At 41.9% G+C, this 25282-nt stretch overlaps 1 protein-coding gene across 1 annotated transcript in view; it reads left to right on the top strand.

Annotated features, from left to right (window-relative positions):
- Positions 1-19199, top strand: part of LOC108545183 (junctional adhesion molecule A) — an 83530-nt gene extending 64331 nt beyond the window's left edge. The window contains exons 4-6 of the mRNA XM_017896681.1: positions 15613-15740; positions 17054-17222; positions 18917-19199. Coding sequence (XP_017752170.1) covers positions 15613-15740; positions 17054-17222; positions 18917-19005 — 386 coding nt within the window. The 3' untranslated portion in view covers positions 19006-19199. The remainder of the gene's footprint in view (positions 1-15612; positions 15741-17053; positions 17223-18916) is intronic.
- The last annotated feature ends 6083 nt before the right edge of the window (positions 19200-25282 follow it).

Here is a 25282-nt window from a genome sequence, read left to right as displayed (position 1 = left end):
GAATTGTATAATAATAGAATTGTAGAATTATTTGACTTCGATACTTCGCACACTGTTGCATTACGTTAAATTTGATATATTAATTAATATCGACCTTCCAAATTTTATGAAATGGCGACTGATGGTCACCTCTCGAGTATAAAGGGTTAAATAACATTAACTCTAAAAGATGTTAACTGAAGAAGATATGCGTGTTTTCAGAAAGACCAAAAACAGGAAAATTGTGAAATCCGTCATTTTAAATAGTTTGATAGTTCCAGTATTAAAAATGTATATTTAAGTGACCTACTTCAGTCGAGACGTGTTGCATAGTTGAGGCAATACAGCGAGGTAATAAATTATTGTGCCCAACGTCGCCCCGATTGCTGTCAAAATGACATCGTCCATGTCACCAAGTTTGAATAAAACAGGTATTATAACAATTAAAAAAAAGTAAAAGCCCCAAAATATTATAATCATAATTATTCAATCTTATTTAATATTCTAATCATTTAAAAAATTAATAACTTTTCAAAAACTCAGGATCAATACTATCCATTGAGGAGAAAATCAATTCTAAGCAGACATCAGAAATTTTGTATTATTCCTTGTAATATTTAACTCAAATATAAAATTATAAAACGAACGAATTTCCATCATATAGGCATATTAAATTGTTTACAAAGGATATAAAATTATAAGAAAGTAAATTTTAAATTTGTAAGAAAAATTTGGGTAGCAAGGTTTGCCACCTTCTAGAAAATGGGGCAGAGTCTTAGTTAGAAAGGGGTGGCGTTGGAGCACGAAGAGCGATTAAACGTGGAGCGATTTCGCGTGGAATTCGAGAGTGGTGGGGGGTCACGTGGGGAATCTTGTAGGTTGATAAAATCGAATGTGGATCGCGACTCGAACGCCATCTGGTGTGCAGTTTATTGCTAATACGCGCCACGAAGTGCCATCGTGACGGATTAACGAGGCGCCGTTGAAAATGCAAAAAGCTTTAATTTCGATGACTATAGGGCTAGTGTGGCGCGCGGGCTGAATAATTACAAGGTAGGAAGGGGAGGCCGGATCATCGTGATAACAATACTCGAACCTCGGCGTTACAGCGTGCTATTGTAATTACCTCTCGTGCCTCAAGTGCAACGTGCTATTTTCGCGAAAATACCAGGGACCTGGTCGCGTTCCGTACACGATACACCGATATATCCCGACGACAACGCCCTCTAGCACTTTTTTACCGACCGCGGTAACCATCGCCGCCGAGGAGGTTCCATTAGTTGAATAATTGCCCGAGGAAAAGCGCTACAATGTGCGAACCTCTGTACTTTTCGATCATTACCAAGGAGACGAGTGTTCATCTCGTGTCATTAACGTCCCATTTCTATGGATAACTTCTTTCTTCTCTCGAGTTGCCATTCTTGGAGGAGCAGTTCGTGTATGTTCGCGTAGTGGGGTATTTAGTTTCGTCGAGACAGAGTTTTAAGTTGAAGCTTCGTTTGGTACATTACTAGTATTACATTCCGAGAATTTCAGCCAGGGATATAAATTCCTTAAATAAATCTTTAAAAAGAAATTTTTCAATTCGAAAAATTTAAATATTAATACCTTGCCCACTTATATGGCCACCGGTGGGGGCCGAGCGTGGCCATATAAATGGTGAGGTATAAATTCTTTAAAAGAATCTTTAAGAAATTTTTCAATTCAAAAAATTTAAATATTAATACCTTGACCACTTATATGGCCACCGGTGGGGACCGAGCGTGGCCATATAATTGGTGAGGTATATTTCCGTGAAGGGCTCAATATCTTCTCGCATTAGAACGCACGGAATGTATCAGATAAAGATAAAGAAAGTGGTGAAATGTAGGAAAACGACGTTTGTCTTAATTTTAAGGGAAAACGGTCTCGATAGGGGAATTTACGTTACCAATCGCGGAGAAAGAAGCGGAACGCGTGGATGAACTAGAAGAGCTGCGGGATTTTCGACTTTGCGAATTGAAGTGGTTCCCGACGGCGGCGAAGTTTGTAAATTTTCATGGTGTTCATTTGCGCGCTTTGAAAGGGGTCAGTCGGCGCGAGGGTGGGAGAACCGGCAGCGGGAAAAGCTTTTAACGATTGAGGGCCAGTCGAGCATAACAGTTACAGTAACAGGGTACACCGACGGGAGTGATTCCTACAGAAGCATTGCTTAATCCTGTTTCGATAATCCTCTCACCGCCACTGCTACATTCGACCAAGTGTCCCCTCCCAATTAAACCGTGGAATTTCGAAAGTATCGCGCGAAATCAAAGGTGAAATTTCGATGAATTACCATGTGTTTTAACGTCTCGTGATCCAACTTTTCATTTTACTTAGATACGTTCATTCTTATACGAGATACGTTGGCCATTCGAATAGAGTCGTTGAGTTTACCGCAGCGCCATCTGCACACGTGACTTGCGCGACTATCAGTCGCGTATTGGCTACACATATACTATATTATCGCGTACGTTGCAATTTATATTTTATAAAATATGATATATCACGTTTATTGCAAAACTTTTTCACGGAGGAATCTTATATCTCGACTTAAAAAGAGAAAATAAAAATTTCTCGACAAAACTATCTCACCGGAAGGTATAAAAAAGATAGCGCCGCAAATTTCAAGATAGTGAGTCGTTTCGGGCCTGATCCTCCATATAACGAAGTCAGAAAAACGTCGCATCGAATAACCTAAAAAGAGAAAAAAGGAAAATACACTCCGATCAGAAGATAAGGAGAAGATAAAAATATTACGACCGAGGAAAACTCTTATGTCGTAGAGAAAGGTAGTATAACGCTGGGGTGGGGGTAGAGGCGACAGCGATCGCGCTTCCCGAAAGAGGACGATCCGAAAATTGGTTCGAGGCGAGTACAACTTAAACCAAGTTCGTTTGAAGGCTCGATTGATCGAATGGAGCGTGCGGAAAGGGCGAAATGGCGTTAGACGGCGCTGGAGTGGGGCGTGATGGGGGTACGACGGGAGAGCAGGTTGAAAGGGAATGGTTTGCCGGAGGAGCAGCTCCGATTATTGCGACACGTCTAGCGGGCAGGCAATTCCTGGGAAAGCATCGGTTAATCCGGTTTCGATAATCCTCTCATCGCCGCCAGTAGATCCGAGTAGATGTAGTTTCGGTTGGCGGCAACCGAGGGCCGAGATAAAAGAGAACGAGTGGCGGTAGTACAGCGAAGGCATAGAACAGGGCAGTTGGGTGTACAGGGAGTACAAAAATTAAATATCGTGACTGCTTCTGCGAGATTCTTAGGTTGATAAAAATCCGTTAGAAAAAAGAAACCATAAAATGTCGGAAAGGAATCATGGGAAGCATATGGACCCCTCCCCAAATCAAATTATTTCTTAATTTTAATTTTATCTTTAACCCAAACCGTTCCTGATTTTTTCCGGTGTCAAGAAGTTCATGACGACCTCTATTAACACTAGATTTACGGAACCCGTAATTTAAACGGAAGGGTTGTTCCAATTATACGGCGGTAACAGATTTAGTAAACTTATATTAAGACTGTTAATATAATATATAATTGTTTTTAAATTAAACTAAGCGTTAAAAAAAAAGGCACGTGATTTTCTTTACCTGTCAATTTGACAGGTGTCTTTAGCAATAGGTACACAGATAGCGTCCGTAAATCTAGTGTTAATGGACATATATATTTATTCATTTAATAAATAAAGGGTATTTAATATATTTAATAAGAAAAGCATATAACAGTGTGTCTAAAAAATTTGTGGGGAAATAGTGTGAAAAATTAAAATATTTTAATCATTCGTCTTAGTATTGTCCCTCACAGATATTCGATATCGTATGATATTGTACTACTTGGTGATCGAGCATTTAGCAATTCCCGGAAATCCGCATCCTCCGGGTATATGGCCGCGAGCGAACTCGACTCCCTGGTCATATATACGGGTGGTGCTGTATATCGTAAGCGTGGAAAGTGGGAACGGGTGGTGCCAATTTCCCTCTGGCCCATCCCCCCTACGTCATCTGGTGTGCAGCGCGTATAAGAGACAGAAAGAGGAAGTGGATTAACGAGGTGCGCGGAGAATACGGGTGATATAAAGTTTCGTTAGTTCAATACGGCGACGAATGATTTGGAATATTGGCAGGGTGCCAACCTCTTTCCAGTCGGTTTAACCGAAATAAAGGATGTCATATTGAGAATTTGCCGAAAGTAATGCGCCGTCCGATGGCGGTAGTAGCGCGTTATCGTAAGTAGAGACCGACCGATTCCTAGGGGACCCTAGCCCACACTAGGGACGTTATTTCGCGGGATTATCGCGGACGATAAAACTGCTCCGTCATCGCGGCCGGGAATAACGATCGGGGTTGTTAGTCGATCGCGGTCGAAAATAACCGCGAGCTTTTACTGGCCCTTCCATTAGGATTGTACCCGCGGTCGAACGAACGGTGTCTCGTGGAAATTTATCGTTCGGCTGTGATTAATCCGTCGCGAAAACATATTACAGCCTGCCCCACCAAACCGCCGACAAATGCCCATCCGACTGCATTCCAGGTAAACGGATATTTTCTATTAATCGATCGACCCACGATTCGGAAATAACAACAATGTGAGGAAATTGTCGGATTCGGGTTATAACTTGGTTTTTATTTCATTCTTCAGCGAAGTGGTACCCTGTTTATTTTATTTCCCCCATATTTTGTCACGTTAGTGGCAAACTACTGATTTAACCTTTTGATAAATATTTTTGGTTAGTCCATCGTCCATCATTAAAAATAAAAAATCTCTGTTTGATAAAATTATTTTTTAGTTAGGTAATAATTTTTTTTCTTTTCTATAATTATGTTTCTCATATTCATAATTCCATTGGTTGTCACTTTCAGTGCAATTCAAAGAAATTCTTTTGTCGTTTTTGAAATTAATATATTTTGTTTTTGTCTAAAATATTCTGTTAGATAATAAAATTCCTGATTGAAACTGTCTAAAATATTCCAGTTTCGCGGAACGCGTAACGGTATCGAAACTTTGGGCGCCATTGCTGTGTTTCTAACCTGCATTCGTCTCGCCAGATGTCAGCACAGTGCATTAGCGATAATGCTACCCGTACATCGAACATTCCGAAGTTGCCTTTTACGATTATGTCGTGAGTTGTACGCAAGATTCCTCGAATTTCGAAACGATAATAAACTCCTTAATGCTCTTATCCGATGTTAGGAAGGCTATACGGGAATTTGCGTAACAAATAAGAGCGATCGGAATTCGCTAAACCACACAATGGGCACGGAAGTTGTAGCGGCGGGATCTTATTAGAGTACGGATATTTCCGCGGCTTTTCGAGAAGTTAGTCGAGTATTTGGAGCGGGCATCTTGCATTATCGTGGCCTTTTGTGCGAATGGCTCTTGTTGAACAGTTAAGTCAGAGTCCCCTCATGGGCATCGGGGAATCGTCGGTCACGGAGTGCCTCGTAACATAGAGGGCGCATTCGGTCGTCCGGCTTCATGCTTGAGAAGACATTTTGATCTCGTGTACCCATTGAACACGACCAACCACCGTCTTATCTCGTCGTTAATAAGGTATTAGCCTGTGAAATATTCACACCACGTTCGAATGCCACTTGCAGGGAAACAATGGACCTTCTTTATTTGGAATGGACTCCTTCACCATTTCCTTTGGTTTATCCTCTATTGGAAAACTATTGAAGTGTGATAAAATTGAGCAGTGAGGATATATGTGAGAAAACTGAGCTAATGAGTTGCAGATGATTTATTTAGAAATTACTTCCACAATTTTAATTTTTGTAAATTTTAGTGCCACTTTAGTTGATATTGCTTCTCAACTTCTTATATTTGAAGTAAATCTTTACTTTTCTTTTTCTTATGGAGTTAATTGATTTGGAAAATAGGCAGCTCATACAGGACTAATTGTTAGATATATTTGTTGCAGAAGAATTTTTTTCTTTATTAGAAATTAACAAATTTTAAGTGAGATTTATTTTATGGGAAATCCTTGGTTATTAAATAGTAGATCAGCCAAGACCCAAATGACCAATTCTAAATTTTTGATTTAAAATTTTGTATCCAAGTTGTTAAGAACTTAACCATTTTATATGATATATTTTCTATAATATAATTAATTAATTTTGCAATATTTTTATTATAATTTTATAATGTTATGCAATTTCTTTTGAGATTCCTCATTCACTAGCCATTGGAATATTAGGTAAACGTGCTTCACAGACATGCATCCTATGTGGTTTGATTAGGCTATTTGCTCTAGTGACTCGGGATTAGATATTTCGAAGACTGATCATCTAATGCTTCAAAGTATTTCTTGATCGATCAAAGGTGTTTCCAGGTAGTCGACCACGTACGGAATCCTCGAATGCACGTTCGAATACGTTCGATGAGCTGAAATTTGCCAAGTTGCCCGAACTTGCTAGAGGAATTAATACAGCGAAGTCGGATGCGAGTAATTTTAAACCGAAGGGCTAATTCGAGAAAGCAGACCCGAGTCGATTGCTGGGGTCGAGGCTTATAAACTGTTACCCCTCGTTTCAGTTTAGCCGAAAATTTCTCGAAACTTTTTCCCCAATTACTCCCAGCCCGCGAGAAGGCAGCAATTTTGCCAATCTGTAACAAAGTGGCTCGCCTGAACTTCGCTCGAAATTTACTATACCGATCCAACGCGATGAAGCATGATCTTGTCTCGCTAAGTCTTATTAAGAATTTTCCTGCTTGCGCATTGAGGGATACGTTCTTCTTTATCAGACTCCTGATTTGCATTGGTACAGGTCAGAGAGGACTGCACGATTGGGGCAGGGGGAACGAGCGAGTTCCTTGCCAGAGGATTTCGAGCTTATCTCCGAGCAATTACCACGAAATCGAAAGCAAAGCTACCAGAAACGAAAGCGACAAGTTTTCGAAAATTCGAGAGCTTTTCCATAGACGAAATTGCTAGGGATCAGCAGAAAAATATAAAATCGACGAATAAAAGGAAAACAAAAATTTTTCAGTGCCAGCAGCTTCGATGGAATATTCTAGAATGGAATTTTCAGTGTCCACATCTGGCACTACTGTAGTCGATGGGAAGGGACTCAGACTAAATCCTGGAAAAGTTTTCCGATAGAAATCTGGATTCGATATTTTTATATATCGTTATGTTTTTGTTTATGTTTCATTTAGCCCGGGTAAACAGAGATGTGTGCAAAAATTTCGTCGGCTGTGCTTCTGCGTCCGGGATCAGGCATCCGAGTAGCACGAAATTCGAAAGAAGTGATGGAAAACGATGAAAGCTTTAATATGGAAACTTCAATGGAAGCTTCGATATTTGGTAATCTATTCGTTTTCCAGGTATTTTCAAATAAACTGTCTGTATTTTACTCTGTACACAATTTTGATTCTCACGGATGCACGTGTATGAACAAAATTCAGTGTACAATACAAAAAGTTGTTTTATCAATCAATTAACACGTTGACTGTCATGGTGATCATCAGTGACCGGCGTTTGTCTCCCCAGTGGAGTCATAGTGATCACCAGTGTCCAACGATATCAGTCTTAATTTATATTTGTTTTATTCTAACCATTATTTGAAAATTTGAACAACGTAAATAAATAGAGAACTTTGGATAGAAGGCATTAATAATTTGCACCATTTCCTTTTTGCCATATTCTTTGATAATTCATCAGTATATGGTAAAAATAATGGAAATTTTATTGTGGTTCCCTGAACGTACCGTATAAAGAGTGCATGGTAGTTAAAGTGTTAACCACTGATGTTTCTTGAAAAAATATTTCTCATTTTCCAAAACGAAACAAAATTAAGACCAAAAATATCGAGAACTTTAGAATCTTATTAAGTATAAAATTCTAGAATTCAGAAATTAGATTTCCGTTCCGCCTCTAATAGGAGGTTAATGGTATTAAGCCAGTGCGACGATCCGACTACGCTCCAGTAGCCATGGTCAGCCTCGTAGACACGCGAGAATCATCGATCTGTTCATTCGAACGCAATCAATTTCTGGCTTTAATGGCGTGGATGGGAAGATTATCATCGAACAGAGGAATGCTCAGACCAGCGATAGAAGGGAGAAGCATGTGTGAGTCGATCGAGGATATGGCACGTAACATATGGGAACTTCAGTGCTCAAAGCATAGCGTGCTTTCGGGCTATGTAGTGCGATGCTTGCAGCGCCACGCGTGCGGCACGTCGTATTGCAGTACTACGCAGTCAGCGCCCTACAGTGTAGCGTGACGAATCACAGTACTATGCAGTACAGCGTCACGCAACGAACTATTACGTATCGCAGCGCCACGCAACGAAGATTCGTAGTACTATTCCGAACAACGTCACGCAACAGACCCCTATTTATCGCAGCGCCACGCAACGAAGATTCGTAGTACTATTCCGAACAACGTCACGCAACAGACCCCTATTTATCGCAACGCCACGCAACGAAGATTCGCAGTACTGTGCAGCAATTCAGTGCCATACAACGGACCATTACGTATCGTAGCGCCATGCAACGGACCTCTACGTATCGCAGCGCCACGCAACGAAGATTCGCAGTACTGTGCAGTTCAGCGCCACGCAACGGACCATTACGTATCGTAGCACCACGCAACGGACCTCTACGTATCGCAGCGCCACGCAACGAAGATTCGCAATACTATTCCGTGCAGCGTCACGCAACAGACTCCTATTTATCGCAACGCCACGCAACGAAGATTCGCAGTACTGTGCAGCAATTCAGCGCCACACAACGGACCATTACGTATCGTAGCACTATGCAACGGACCTCTACGTATCGCAGTGCCACGCAACGAAGATTCGCAATACTATTCCGTGCAGCGTCACGCAACAGATCCCTATTTATCGCAACACCACGCAACGAGGAATCAAAGTACTATTCGCTATAACATCACGCAATGGACCGCTACATATCGCAGCGGCCCAAAGCGCACCGTGACGTATTACAGTGACTATAGAACCGACTATTATACTACCAACAACGCAGTGCTACGCGACACTAATAATGTATATCGCACGCTTCTCTCGCGCTTAAGTCTCGATACTCGATACCGCAGAACGTGTGTATATCTATCGGGTGAATGTCCCCGTGGAGCCGAGTCCACAGGCGTTGTTTTCCCTCTGAATGCCGGTCACGATTCCCAGCCGCAATGGAAATCGCTTTGCGACGGTGAACCTTCCGCCTTCCATGGGATGTCAGGCTTCATTATTGATCCCCCACTCTCTTTTCACGTGCCGGAATAATTTATCTACGCCTCCGGCTGATGTTCCAGTCACCGGTCACGTCCAAACTGGCGGACTAAGTGTTTCCAGATGAAACGGAGCTACGTAGCAGAATCGGGCTATTTCTCTTCGTCTTCGGGAATTTCGAATACGCCTTTCTTGGAATCATTCCCCGACGAATCCCTGGGTGAAGAAAGTTTCATTGATAGACAGACGTAAAACACGACAGGGATTATAATGTCATATATGAAGTGCCTGCTCAGGCACGGAATATTATAGGGACATCAGGAATATATTGAAATCAGGAATATATTGAAATCATTTATAGGACTCGGTGGGTTGATCGAGTCACTTGCTGGGACCTCAATCGTCCCAGGATTCCTCTGGCGGAGAGTGCACGAACTATACGTGGTCGCCGCAATGACCATTAACCCCTTCGCCTACAATATCGTGTGAGACTCGTGGTGAGGACAGGACTAAGCACAACGTGAGTGAGAGGCGTGGTTTGTAGATAGAAACCAAAATAAACATCGACAGGCTCGGATAGGCTCGGTCGGGCTCGTGGGTAATTTCCGCTAATCTTTTCCTGTTCAGTTGCGTGTTGTTCTTCGCCGCGTTAGGACGAAATACCTCGACGTGCGACTTTGCTGACCGTGCCACGTGCCATTGGAACTTCTACAGCCTTCAAACGAGAGTACGGTTAGTGGTATTTATTTTACATTCTTACAATTTTCATACTGTTCTAAAGAAAGTTTAGAATGGGTGATAGAGTAGTCCATAAACGATAGTAAAGGAGTCAGTTCGTAACTTTCCGTTGTGCATAGAGTACATATCTGCGCGTTCATTTTGTAATGGAAACTGGTAATCGAGATAGCTAGAAAAATAGTCATTCAGACGTGCTTCTGCAATGTTTAACAATTATGTTTGTTAGACTCGTGATTAGTTAGGGGTAGCCTCTTCTTCGAACACCTGGTGTTGAAGGTAGCTGAGGTTAGATTGGTTGAGTGTGGTGGATGCCTTCTCCCAATGTGTTCCACCAATTGAGACACTGGGCATCTTGAGTGTGCAATAAAGCACATTTTGTGTGCGTGTGTACTTTATTACACTGATTGTTGTTGCGATTTCGAGTGTGATGTGTATGCGTTATACTATCTACTCTGCGTTGCTGGAAAGAAGTCATCTCGTTCGGTTGCGGGGCAAGAGGGGTATTCCACTTGCTCCGCCTATACTCTCGTTAGTGATACCCACTCTTCTATGACACTCCCAAAACTACTATCTCCAAATTCGGTAACGTGATACGTTAACATAGGCGTAAGATATTCGCGAAAGAAATGTTATCTCAGAGTTAACTTACAACGAATTGGAAGCACTACTCCGCTTTGGGATGAGTCTACGCTCTTGCATCTATTTTTTTGCGTCTGTCTCACTTTGTCTCGTTGCTTCGTTCGCTTTCTTTGTCACATGGTGTTCTATGACCGGGGTAATAGGAAGGGATCAGTTCTACCAATGAGGGAAGCATTTTACTCTACTTCTGCCATGATGTTAGAATGTTTGGGCTGGTGGGAATTCGGTCCTACAAGTTTCTCAGATGACTTCTTTCCTGCAACGCAGAGTGCTGCGTCTGTCGTCGTTTGGATAGGTCAGTGACACGTGGGTCTGATCTGTTGGGTTTTTGGTTCTAGGTTACTTGAGTCATACATGTTCTGTGCTTTTGTGTTAATTATATTGCTTAATCCGTTAGAAGGATGGTAAAGCACGTTTAGCCTTCGGTATTGCGGTCGCAATAAGCCCACTTACCATCTTCACCTTTGTTCTCTGCAATACTATAAGAATTAATCAGGTCGAAGGAAACTACATACTCGTGAAACGAACCTTCAACCACGATTTCCTTTAAGAGTTAATAAAATACAGCTGGAATCGTGTTGTTTTTAGTTCAAGAGGATGAGAGGAGGAAGGAAAAAGGGGCCAGGGGTGTAGGGTGTAAAATCAGGTTAAATGAAAAGAGTGGCGAGACCGGGGAAAATAGCGTTTCTCAGTGGCTAAATAAAAAGCAAGAGTCGTAGGTTTTAAAGCTGTGGAATCAAGTTGATTAGTTCGTCGGGATTTCGGTGTATCAACGTCCAAGGAAATTCTATTCTTGCCAGAGCGCCGATTTACTATCCCGCTACTTGTTAGCCTTTTTTGCCAGCAGCTGGAAGCACCGGTGATTCAATTGCGGCCAAAGTCGCGGTCGAGTTAGGTATCCGGTGCCTCCTCGATTTATTTCCTGTCGTGGCTCGGGGGCCAAGTAAAGATCGATTAGAGATAGAGATCGACGGTTCGAGCTGATATTAATTCCCCGAATTAGACGAATCTTAGGGATTCCTGCCAAACAGAGTTACAGGATTATCGGAATTATCGGGGTAAATGCAGATCTTGTCAGAGAAGCCGGTGACTTTTTGTGCTTAAATAATCATTTTCTGTTATAACAAGAGAATGAGTGACCTGATTTTGTAGTCATTTTTAAATCTAGGGTATCATACAGGGTGGTCAAATTTTATTACTTTAGCTATTCCGTTTTTAGTAAGTTTATACTTTTCTGTCTTTAGTGACACGGCTAATTTGACAGAAATCAAATGTTATCATATTGAAAATTCCATCTTCGTGAACTATTTATAAGGAAGTAATTTTTATTGATTTTTTTAGATTAAATTTAATAGTGTCCGCTTAAATGTCCGGTAGACGTGGACATTTAAGCGGACAAGATTAAATTTAATTTGAAAAAATGAGGTTTATTTCTTCGTATTCGTAAAGTTGTGGTTTAACTCGAACGAAGAGTCCTGGGAAATTGTGCGGATAATTGATAGATATTTAAGCGGAGAGCACTGTTATACAACGCTTGACGATATCACGATATTTCAACTCTACTCAATTTCTCAATTCAACGACTACACAAGTGATACGACTGTCCTCCGAACGTTCTTGGCTTTGATATTTTATATTTCTTTTTCGCGATGCACATGCTTTCCGATGTTTCCTAGACGTCAAGCTATGTCTGACGCATAGCCCAGAGTTTTTCCGATTTTTCTATCCTTCGAACCTTCGATCCTCGCTCTCTCAATGACTTTCGTAAAGCTACGTGTACATGGTGCAAAGTGTACGCTACTACATCTATTTAGTTCCCGTCTCGATAAAAATCAACCCTTCCGTAAGTAGGCGTTTCCAGGCAGTCCTAAGACGATTTTCCACTTAACTCACTAGCGCCACCGCGGCCCATATCTTCGGTAGAGAAACGTATCTTTCAGAAAGAGACTATTACACTTAGAGTAGCTTTCGGAGAATACTTTGCGACACTATGGCGTTGAAAGAGATGATCTTGGAAAGAGCCGGCGATAAGCTGCACAAGTGAGGGATGAATCGATACACGAACAAGCCAAGTTAACCGATTCAATTTGTCCCGTTGAACTTTCGGCGTAATCGATCGGTTTTCCCACGTGTTGTCGAATTTCCTTCGAGGCGGCTACTAAAGAACGGATCGATTATTCCTTAAGGAGTAAATTCTCGAGGTGCCGCTAGTACCTCGTAAAATGTCTTCTACACCGATACTCGCTCCCTTGTTCCTCCAGTCCACTCAAAGTTCCCGGAGGAGAAGCAATATGCCGTTGAAGGGGCACCACGCCGCTTAAGGCTCCTTCAGAGAAAGTGAAGATCTCTCACTGCTGTCAGCTTTCGCTCGAATGGTCACCAACCGTCGCGTCTCTGGCTGGATAGTGCAGAAACTCATCTTTCAAGAATATCGGCATCTTTGCTATCGCAACTGCAGCTTGTATTTATCTTTCGAGAAGTCACCTTCGATCCCTTTATTAATTCTCCAAGTATACAACGATCTCAGCAACGGTCATACAATCGGGATCGGGGTGATTCTACGTGAAAAAGCAAATCGAAAATAAGAGGTAAAATTTTGTCATTCGAAGCTTCGTTTTCGAGAAAATCGACTTTGAATATTCAGCCGTGAGGATGTGAATACGCTGTGACTTCTTTCCTCGAACGCACTGTACCTTAACAGCTGCTTCGTTTCTCTTAAATCGTCGTGCAGTAGTCACGCGACGAACCAAGATTACGGATGCAGTAAGGGAATCAGGATTCTTTAGCGTTCGATGTCAAGTTTGGATTATCTGACAAGCTTGGGTTCCGGATTTCCTCGGTTTACTGACCAACTTTGTGGTCGTCCTGCCAACTCGCAGACGTTCATTTCCTTAGCATGCCCTTCGACTGCCGAGCGACCGCAATATCTGCGATACAGCACTCGCTGTAACGATCTTCGGTCGTTCCCTAAAACTGTCATTCGCTCCTCCGTGAAACCAGGTCGTAATCTGGCTGACAAAATCATTTGACAGTCGAACCACTTTCGGTACGTCGTAATTCGGGATTATACGCGTGACTTCGACGCGGAGGATTCGTTGGCGGGACTGGAAGAAGCGCAGTGGTAAATAGAATTCAGATTTTGCTAACAGAATGATTGTTTGGCTTGAGCTCCAGAGAGCCGAATCTCGTTGGCGGACGGTTGACAGTTGATCGCGCAACGCTCGGGGCAAACATTGACAGTAGCAATCGTCTCTACAGCGCGGTCTTGTTATTCCCGTGGCATTTTGCAGCGAGGAATAACAGGTTTATCCACGCGACTGGCCAGAGCAAGAGACGAGGCAGCCACGACTGTGGGGATTCCTCGAGTTTCCCGGATTCTCTTTGGTCAGTCACGATTTGCTCACCAACCCTGGTTCCGTGCTTGTTCAATTTTCGACGACGTCGCGTTAAGAGGGTTGTACATTCTTGGCCAAATACGTCCACGTCTGTAAACGAAACCTGTTTCTTACTCGTCGCGGACGCTAAAAGTCTCGAGTCCGTTTTCCAACTCGTTAAAATCTCCAAGTTACTAGTCACGCGACCAGCAGTCTCAACTGACAAAAGTGTTGCAGCAGTCGAAAAGGGAAACGAACAGGTTGTAGTGGACGCATCTTAAATTAGGGGTCCAAAAGGATCCACGTATATAGGACACCCTGTATTTATTACATATGTACAGAATCACAGGAACATTGCATAAGCAACTTATAATATTAGTCGAGAGCACTATTAATTAAGAAATAAGAATTCTCAATGCATCGTTGGATAGAAATTAAAATCAGAGAAGCGAGTCTTATATGATAAAGTACTGTTCTTACGCGAGAAGAAGTGACATCGTGTTTCCATCCCCACTCCTGTTGCAGTCCGCTCCCCCTCGTACGATCGCACAGGCAGCGATCGCTATTGGCCGAAAACGATGACGAAGATCAACGGCAAATCGTAGCGAGACCTAGTGAGACAGAATAACGGCATCATCGGCATAATCTTCCAATCGAAATATTAGCTATTCTGTTTGTTAATAGCTGAGTGTTCTGTCTCGCTCTCGCTACGATCCGCCGTTGATCTTCATCGCCGTCTTCGATCAATAGCGATTACTACTGTCTGTGATCATACGAGAGTCAGCGAACTGTGACAGGAGTGGGGATGGTATCACGCTGTCCCTTCTCTTCGCGGAAGAATAGCGAGACAGCGAGAGCTTGTTAGCTGTGTGCAGTGACTGTAGCAGACGTGTGGCCGAGAGAGATGGCGCTCTGTTCGTTTCGTCGAGATTTATTCCGTGGCGTATCGCGATGCTTCTCGGAACACGGAGACGTCTCATCAGAACGGTTCAATAAACGATACGCTTTTCCGAGCAAGTAGACGCATTCCGAAGTAGCCGGCCTTTCGTTGATTGCACGCGACGCGAATTCCTTCGAACGGAATTCCGGACCATGTAGAAATTGATCCAATCGGTATTCTCTCGGTCATGTCTTGCTTTCAAGAAACAGCATCGGATATATCGGTATCGAGAGATCTCCGTCCGCTGTTATTGGATTTCATCCGACGGACCGACCTTCCCCCTGTGTCTAACAATAAGATTGAATTTGAGCACTGCGAGAGCAAAAACAAACGCTCTCTTTCAACCGATGGATTCTCTGTGTCATTTAAGAGAAACATCCAGGTTACTGTTCTGCGTTAACCTTTTATAACACCCTGGAACATAGTGGTTACGTGTAACTGGTTATACGACCCAACTTGCGAGATAGTCCTCGAACCTTCTTCAAGTAGGAATCCATCTATTGGCAAGGGTGAGAATGACGTCGCCACATGTCATTCGACCTAGCTTCGAGGAACTTATCAATTTTCCTCGAAGCAAAAATAAATAGATGCAGGGTGATGTCATCGGAAATAAAGATTTTCGATGGCTCTCACACTAGACTACGTTATAGTAAATTGTTGGATGAAACGTTATGTAAGTTTTATTGGTGAACAGGAAAAGTGAAAGTGTGCTCTCTGATTCCAGAACCGGTGACAGAGATCGCAGGGGGTCCAGATTTGTTCATCAACAAGGACAGCACGATAAACCTGACATGTCTGGTGAAATATGCTCCGGAGCCACCGTCCACGATCGTCTGGAGTCACAATTACGAGGTAAGCGGGATTTTCCTAACCTAACCTGACCTCGCCCGCTATTTACGAGTACCAAGGACCAACGAGCCCCTCGAGATACAGAAGGGCTTTCAAATTTTCTGGCTCGCGTGTTTGCGGAGAACAGCTATCCTCGCGATAAGCTGATACATTCTCCGATGTTCCGCCATAGCATTAAAAGGAATCGCCAGGAATACGTGTACTCCGGGTCCATTGTTATCCTATGATATCGATTACCACTGCAGTCGAAAGCGTTCCTACGAGCCGCGTTATTTATGAAGGCTGCTAACAAGCTCGCGATTGTTCCCGAACAACGATTCGTAGAGGGCAGCACGTAAATAAAGACAGCCCGAACGTAAATTATTCACGACTGAGATAAAGCTGCTATTGATTGAGGGACGAGGATCCTGTCATGGTGCGCGGGTAGGGAACGAATAAAACGTAACTCCTCGAGTTCAGATTCAGACTAATATTACATTATTTTTTGTGTACTTCGGTATTTATAATAACGTTCTGGCTGTGGAGCCGTTATTAGTACTGTTGCGTCATGGGTCCTGGGGATGGCTATCTTTGTAGTGGCAGTTCGAGTAATTCATTAGAGCTGTATCAAATGTCTGGGCCTACTGGCCGGCTATCTTGTAGTGCGTCACAGATGTGTCACAGAGGCAGTGGTTGTGTCCCCTGTATGTTTATCCGGCCTTGTTAGATTTAGACTGCGTCACAATCCCGATATCGTCTATAGTGATTTATTAGGAAAAATACTTTCAAAATTATTTGATTTTTCGAAAATCTTCCTCTTCGATTCGATAAAAATTTTATAATTTAAAATGTCAGAAAAACTCGTATCAAATTATGACTCCCAAAACCGCTTAACTTTTGTCTAAAACATTTCCTGGTACCAGCAACAATTTCAAAGACGTCCGAGTAAGTTGATGTAAATGGACCACCCAACACACGTATGTGTATATATTTTTCGTAGCAAAAGGGTTAAAGCGCGAAACACGTCGCGTTAGAGTGCCGGAGAGAGTGTAGAAAATACGAATATAACACGGGGCACAGTGGCGGCTAGTTCGTTTTTGCAAAAACACGGAAACTGAGAGTAGCTTTCAGAGTCGGTTCCGCGGCTAGCCTGCATCTCCACGTAGGCTGAGAACGTGTTTTAGAGACATTTGTCCCGCAATGCATTTCGCCACTTGGACGAGACACTTCCCGTCACCACTTGTCCCCCTGTCTGCGGCGTGAAGTAGCTTTATTCGGCGGTAGTCACGTGACGGGTCGGGTAGTGCGACGCGCTGTCTGTCTTCTTTGTTTCGCAGGCGATTAACTTCGACTCGCCAAGGGGCGGCATCAGCCTGGTCACGGAGAAGGGGCCCGTGACTTCCAGTCGTTTGCTTATTCAGAAAGCCATCGAAAGGGACTCCGGATTGTACACCTGCTCGCCCAACAACACGCACGCCAACAGTGTGCGGGTTCACATCGTCAATGGTAAACACGCATACGATTCTCTTAAGGGTTATTCTAGTCTAGAGCTCGAATTTTTTAAGTATTTGGGAACCATTATCATTATGTATTAGGTAATACTAAACTACCATTAGTTATTAGGTAACCCCTATTTGGGATATTTTTGGAGGGAACCATAAAGACATTATTGTATCGGGATTTGTGGCGTGGTTTTGACCTATATTTGAGGAGTATACGTAATTTTTTTCGTGAAAAAATATTGAAAATTGTCGGAGATACAGCTAGTTTAGTAGTGTCCCTTCGGTTGAACATACCCGCACGGTTGTCACGATTCCGGGCTGTTTTTCTCTGAAATGGACAAACAAACGTCGATTCTGTTTGGTATGAACGTGACTATCGTCGGTACCAAAAGTCTAAAAACATTGAAGACAACATTTTTGGCAGCACTTTAAAGCTAGGTTATCAATGTTTTGTGCTTTTTCAACATTAATTTTTCAATTATTATCATTAATTTTTCAAATCCAACAATATCCGTTAGTAGAAATATATTTTCCAAGATACGTACTTACAGAAAATGCAGTGAAAAAGAAAATTGATTTTTTGGAGGTTCTAGGCTAGAATATCCCCATAAGTCCGTCCAAAGAGACCACATACTATTGTTTACATTAACACTAAACCCAACCCAAACCCTATCCAAAAATCGTTTTTATATATTTGAATACAAATTTAGCACTCAACGTTGACGCTTTGAGCCATTTGATTGGTCGATTTTTTTCGATGTGTGAGTATCATCAATTTTTCAATATTTTTCCTTCTTTTATTTTTCTATATTTCGGTCCTTTGACTGGTCGTGATGGATTCAGTGTTAACGTCTTCAAATCAGCCATAGACACAACGTGAAATGATTTAGTTCAAAGATTTAGTTCCAATAGCTTTCCATATAAAAAAGTTACTAGGTAAAATTAAGAGATACTAACTTTTACGATATTCGTTTATGCCATATATAAAACAGCAGTATCAAAACGTTTCTAAAATAAAAAATAATTGTTCCTTTCAAATATATTTCTAATCGCGGAAATATAGTTAAAATAGTTAAAAATTTTGTTTCATTTTGTTCCGTTGAAGTATACGATATTCCATTTTCTACGTTCCCCGCAGTCAGTCTCCGAAATCGCTTTTCCCATATAGCACGGCGACAGTGAAAATTAAATACGGCCGTGTTTTAGCCGAAGGAAGGATGCACGACGACATTATTGCAATAACGCGGGAATTGTCTCGGTTCGTTCCGTTGTCGTCCGCCAGAGCGCGCACGCGGCGCGGCACAAACAAGTTTCGTAAACCGCGTAATCAAAATGAAATCTTCGGCGTACAAGTTCGCCCTCTTCGTGCGACATCGGAAGGAGCCGGGAAACTTCGTGGAAGAGTTCGTTGCGAACGAGCGCGTCGCGCGTTCCAACCAGTTTCAGAAGTTCCGAAATTTCATTTACGCATCGCTCAAACATATTAGAAGACGCTGCTCGTGAACAATTACGCTTAATTGTATAAACCAAGTAGAGATGTCGACGCGTCCGCTCTCAGCGTATCGATCGATAAAGAAGAACGCTTTCCCACCACCGTGAAACGATTACGCCGCGCGTGAGTGCCGTTTCCTGTGTGATTCGTTACGTTAGCGGGGAACTTGGTTTTTACATGACATCGTAAATTTCCGTTTGTTGCAGAGCATCCAGCAGCGATGCATCACGGCAGTGGCGACAGAGTGGCTGCGACCTTACTTACCCTCGTTCTACTTCTTTTCATGATCATTTAGCCGGTGCTCGGTTTTTATGCAGGGTTTTAACTGCCGTGCAAATTGCGCGTCATCGACCCAAATCGATCGAGTTTATCTTCGTTCCGGGGACAAACGTCAACTTCCTATAGCCCGTCTGAGCATCGGTTTCACATCGATCATAGGGATATATTTTCAAATAGAATGCTACTTTATAGATAGCTTATGAAAATCCTTCTCAATTCTTCACTCGTATTCTCAAGTTTTTATTTCTCTCTGTTATACTTATTTTGTTATTATAGTTCTCAATTACAAAAATAAATCTTGACAAAAGCTTTGTCGGTTCGGTTTCGTTTTAAAGTACGAGAGAAAAGAAAATATCGTACTGTTATTTTTATTCAAAGACTGAATTTAAATTTAATTTAATTTTTAATATTGTCAAAGATAATAGCAAATACAATAGTGCTCCGATGATAGGTTGGAGGGGCAGTTTCGTTCCGGACAAAGGAGGAAACAGTTCTGAGAATTAATGGTTTGGATTTGATTCGCTTGCTCTTAGTAAGAGCGAGAAACAATGAGCTAGAATGAGATAGAAAGATTCGACGGTTGACGACCAGCGGTAGTGTCGAATATAAACATACAGAGTCACGGTGGCGCGAGTAATTCGGGAAAGTGGAGAGGATGGATATTTCCGCGTCTGTCGTCGAGGCGTGACTGACCTAACCTACCCGATTAAATTTCTTTCCCTTCGTTATAAAGCGTCCGTACATGTATATAGATTATATCGAACCACGTTCGCTTGTTCCGTATATATATCAAAAGAACACGTCACACATTTTTAACACGGCTGCACGTGCTAAATCGTTCGGTCGTTAAATAAAAAGTCCAATCGTTTCCTTTCGCGGAGGTTACCAAGCGGGAATCGCGACAACCGTTTCGATCGAGTGCAACGAATTCGTTTGCTGCCGTGAAATCGTTGGAAACATTTCACGGGTCGGGCAGATTTTTTTAACAAGCCCTCGCAATGATTTTTCCCGCAAGTACGTGGCCCTGTCCCTGTGTACGTAATCCCGAATAGGTAACCGAGTTGCAATAGAGCGACTGCTATCGAGGCCGGATTTAATTAAATAAAAACACGGCAGAGGCACGTTGCCGGAGGAACGTCGCCGTGGCGTCCAATAATAAACCAGCGTCACCCACGCCGTTGAAACTTACGCGTTGTGCTCGCAATTTCGATACGTTTACCTCGAGGAAGATAAGTGTCGACGCGACTGCCATCCTGGCAAACTTATACTTCGTTTCTATCGTCGGGAAATAGAATCAACGTCAGCCTGAAGAGCGCCTAGTCTTTCGCGTATCGCGTCGGTAATCGATACATGAGAAAAGAACCCGAGATGTGAACGAACATTGATTAACGAGAGCATGTTGCATATCGGAGATAATGATCCGCGAATGTTTGGAGTAAGACATATAATTGTCGAAGCGAGAATTTGTCAAGTATGAAAATGGAGAGAGAAATTGAAACGGAAAGAAAAATTGGACTATATATAAGCATATACTCTGCGTTGCTTGGATGACTCCCGTGACGTCAGAGGGGCAATAGAAGGTGGTGGGGGTTACAAGCAGGCAGCGTCTACAATTCGAATCATATAGCATGGTGTGACGAAGACAACGAATAAGTAGCTTCGAGACTGAGAGAGACACATAGCTAAGGAGCGATACGATGCATTGGCGTAGACATAGAACGAGTATCAGTCATAAATATGAAACAAAATCCGTAAAATAAGAAATTTTTAAATAGAAATTTCAGAGACTACGAGATGAAGCCTACGTATATCTGTTGCTCCTATGCCGTAACAAAAGACTTCACGCTGTACGTATAGTTGTACTGTAACTATACCACAGTTTTCCACACGTTCTTTAGTCTAGTGTCTAAATAATTTAATTTCTCATTTCTCTTTTTTTTTCTTCACGCGAGATTTATCGTCAGGGAATGGAGTCGAATAAATCTATGAATACGATATGAAACGTTACTATTTTAAACGCATTATGGAAATGAAAGCCACAGCTACCGCGTTGCGACGGGTACGATGGACGGACGATCGAGTGGGAAATCTAAATACGAGTTTTATTTGAGAAATAAAAGACCGCGTCAGCGGCACGAGTCGAGTGCGACGCACAGCGCGGGTTAAGGAAAAAGAGTGTTACGAGGGGATTAAGAAAGGAAACGGAGGAATGGTTTACTCTGTGGGACTATTCGTACTGATTACTACTTAATTTTACCCCTTTCACGAACCCGTTGAACCATCGTCACTACAGCCTTTCTCCACGAGTTACCGCTACTTTAGTGGGTACTTCTGCTACTGCCAGAATAGAAGTATGGCGGCGGAACGAATACAGCGACGTACCCGCTCGACGGGGTGCCCTGTCCAATCGAAGGAGGGGTTCCATCTTACGCTTGCATTATGAGGAATTAAATTTAGAATTCGTTGTACCTTTATCGTCAGTGTTCTTAGGACATGTCTGCGTGAATGTAAATACTCGTACTGTTATGTACATTATTGTAACTGCCATATACACCATATATAATGATCACGTTTTTTGTTGTACCTAAGGGACCACGAAAGCTAAGCAAAGACAGACGGTCCAATTATTCTCATCAGCAGACACTATTGGAATACGAAAGACGAATGTTTGTGTGAATGGTACGTGTCCTAGGTAATATGTGTACACCGAGGAAAACGCGTTTGTTGCCAAGGAATGTGAAATTGGTGAAATAGATTAATCGTTATCTTTGCCACCACGGAGTGGTATTTTTCTTTTCTTCTGAGTCTTCGATGACACCTGAAACCGTGTTCCATTTACGTCTCGTGTGCTAGGTATTCACGATGTCAAAACAATCTTTTTACCTGTATCAAGGATAGGATAAGATTTCACCTTCCATTGAGGATCTCCCTTGGGTAATAAGTCAGCAACATCAGGGATTCCCTTGGAAAAGGAAGTCACCTCTTTTGCTGATACGTGAAAGATAAAAGGAAAAGATATTCCTCTGGAAAGCAGCAGTGGTCAATCGACATAGAATTTGGGGAAGGTAGTGAGAAGAGTAAGTGGACAGAAAATATAAAATTTTAGATTCAGGTATTTATTAACTATTTACAGTTCAGTGAGAATTATGGGAATATTGATAATCTATAGTGATGTAATTAATGTTTAGATAAATACATTTTTTTTTTTTTTTTAATCAAAACCTTAAAGTTACTGGTCATTAGAGTAAAAAAATTTTCCAAGTGTAAAGGTTAATAAAAAGAAAAAAAAATGTCACTGTACATTGAATTTTGCCCATACATGTGCATTTATGAAACCTCGCAATAGCATAAGTGACCGTACTCTTATTTAACCTAAACCAATACTGTCATTATTGTGTCATCGATTACTTGACAGTCGATGACTATTTCAGCAGAGACAATTATACTACTAACACTAGTATAAACAAAATTCAATGTACAGTGTCGAATGTTTTCTAATACTAGAGCTACTAGCTTGTTTAAATTTTCTATACTCTCTGTATACTAAGTCCACATCTACTCCTTTCCACTCTTCACCAATAGCTTCTTTGTAACTTCCAATGGTTAATTCCAAGAAGAGCAGCTCAAAAATGGTGTCGTCTAAAATAAAATTATTTGCATACTAAAAATATTATACCGTCACGAGAAAGGAAAAAAAAAACTGAGAAAAAGTTACGCAATGCGAGTGACAGGTTCAAATGTCAAAAAAAAGGAAATCAACAGCGGCCATTTGTGTCGGTTGGTCGAATTCGTTGGTAACAAACGCGTAAAACGAAATGTAAACATCACGTAACGCGATCCTTTCGCCCGAATCACAGCAGACACGTAAACTACGTCGTATATTTCACGTTATACAGTTGTAACACAATATCGTTAACCATAAGCGTTTTTACAAGGCCGAAGAAGCGACGGGAGTAACATGTATCTATATATATATATAAACGTATAGTAGCCGTCGGAACGGATCGTGAGCTCGATATTTAATATCGTTAGTCGAAAATTGAAAGGGCTAGCCGTTACGTATTCTCTGTTTACGAGGTTTTTTACGAATGTACATAGTTAAGGACCTAGGACTTTATAGCGAATATTCTTATTCCCTCGTTGTAGTAATTTATTAAATTAAAGAAAAATTCTAACCTCTTTGGTGTTGTTTCTGCGATTCGTTGAAACGAACGATATCGTATACGATTCGGAAAATCGAGAAATGGAATTATTCTTATCGACGGTGACCATATCATTGAAACGGTATTTTCTTCTAATTTCCTTGATTTAATCTGGCATCGCATTTTCATTCTTATACATATTCTATGAGAACCTTTAAAAATGCATAAGGTTGCCGACGGTGGTGTATTTAATTAGAAATAACCTAACCACTTTCCTTTCGTTGCACAGAAAACGAGAAACGAATTAAAGCATCTTCGTGGTGAAATTTTCTTATTAGAGGAAACGAAGCAACCGTAGAAATTTAACGAATGCGAATAAACCGTGGTTTTTCTCGCGTCGAATTATGAAGACTGTGAACGGCGAAGTAGCGCGAAGGCTTCGAGCCGAACTGAGCCGAAGCGGGCCGAATTCAGCCGAACCGAGTCAAAGTCAACAACAAACCGAAGTTTGTAGTTTTAATTATTAATACTCATTTAAGCGGATCTTTTAATAATTAATATTAAACTGCAATGATTTAACGTAAAATGGAAATATTTTTATTTTCTTCCAACAAGTGTTATCTTGTTAATTGTTAATTTTATTTCGTTCTACTTCCATGTCCTAGTATATTCATAATAAACGCAAAGCTTGGTAAATCATGTTTCGGGTTGTTCGAAGTGCTCATGCCATTTTTAACAATCGATGCATTCTACCGTGTATTTGAGGGGATTATTATAAATTCTGAACAAACATTGACATACCGTATCGGGACAAATCCTACTTTCCAGTCCAGAATTAAATTTAAAAATTAAAAATCTCTCGTTTAATCGAAATGATTGGAAAACAATTTTCTCTTCTACAAAAATACATTGTCCCCGAATTTTATTTTAAATTTCGAAAAAGAGGAAAGAAATAATCGAGAACAACCCGGTACATCTCTATTTAGAGGTTATAAACAATTGTGTAAAATTTGAGACGATTATCACCGTTAGTATTTCAATAAAAATTCAGAAAAATTTCAGTTTTTCTGTGTGCCCTGAATAAAAACATCCTTGAATATCTTTCCCTGCTTTCCCTATGCTTATATCTCGCATAAAACGAAACGATAGGAAAGCAAGCGGGGGCTGAATTAAAGCACGGTCGGAGCGAAGTGAAAGGCGAGTTACAAAGGGCGGGAATTATCGAGAGCTGGCCGGTTTTCGCCACAAAACTGTTCAACAAAACCGTTCAATTACATTGGTATATTCGACGCAGGAGCCCGGCTTGGAACGGCCGCGAAACAGCCCTTTCATTCCCGAGTCCTTTTCTTTTCTCGTTTTAAGTAACCGTCGACGTCACATTTTCAAGGAGCCGTTTTAATTAATCCACGGAGCGGACCGACGCTAATTACCCCTCTTTGCAGCGAGACTTTTTCGCGCGTTCTCCGCTTTGTAACATCAACCGGTCACCCTCTTCAATCTTCCGTTAGATTTCACCTGCCGTAGGCGTGCCCCGCGACGCCCCCTTTCTTCCTTTTCTCGCGCCATTTTTCTGTTTCCGCTGTCCCCTTCCTCGTGCTAAGTATACACTTTTTGTTCACGGTTTAATGACGCGAGAAAATACCTCCGTCGGGACCCGGCCGCTGAAATTCGACGGTTCCTTGATATTCTGATCCTTCTTTAATTAGTTCTCGCCGGAGGAGGGAGAAAGCTCATCGGACAGAATGGATCCGGTTCGCGCGCTATTCTAGATGGCGCGCGCGTCGCTGGCTACAATGCCACGGTATCTCTATGGAACGAAAGTGTATTTTTATTTGCTCGTGGACAGCCGCGGAAAGTTTTTACGGTTTACAGCGCGGACAATGAGGAATTTTGCCGTTATTATCGACGGGCAGAGGGCGCGGTTTTAACGACTCGATCAAAATGAATGGAATTAAGGACGGGGAGAAAAATCGTCGGACTTTCTTGTGAACAAAATGGCAGTCCAATGTGCTGATTCGGACGCCACTCTGGAATATTCGAGAAAAAATTTTCTATGGGATTACGATGTATGCTGGCCAATGGGAGCAGGGAATAAACGAATGGACGTCAGTATAGATATGCTCTTAATCATGCGATATTTACTAACTCGTA

This window comes from Eufriesea mexicana, unplaced genomic scaffold (assembly GCF_001483705.2).
Source record: "Eufriesea mexicana isolate 0111107269 unplaced genomic scaffold, ASM148370v2 scaffold320, whole genome shotgun sequence".
Classification (NCBI taxonomy): domain Eukaryota; kingdom Metazoa; phylum Arthropoda; class Insecta; order Hymenoptera; family Apidae; genus Eufriesea; species Eufriesea mexicana.
This window is presented reverse-complemented; position numbering and strand designations above follow the sequence as displayed.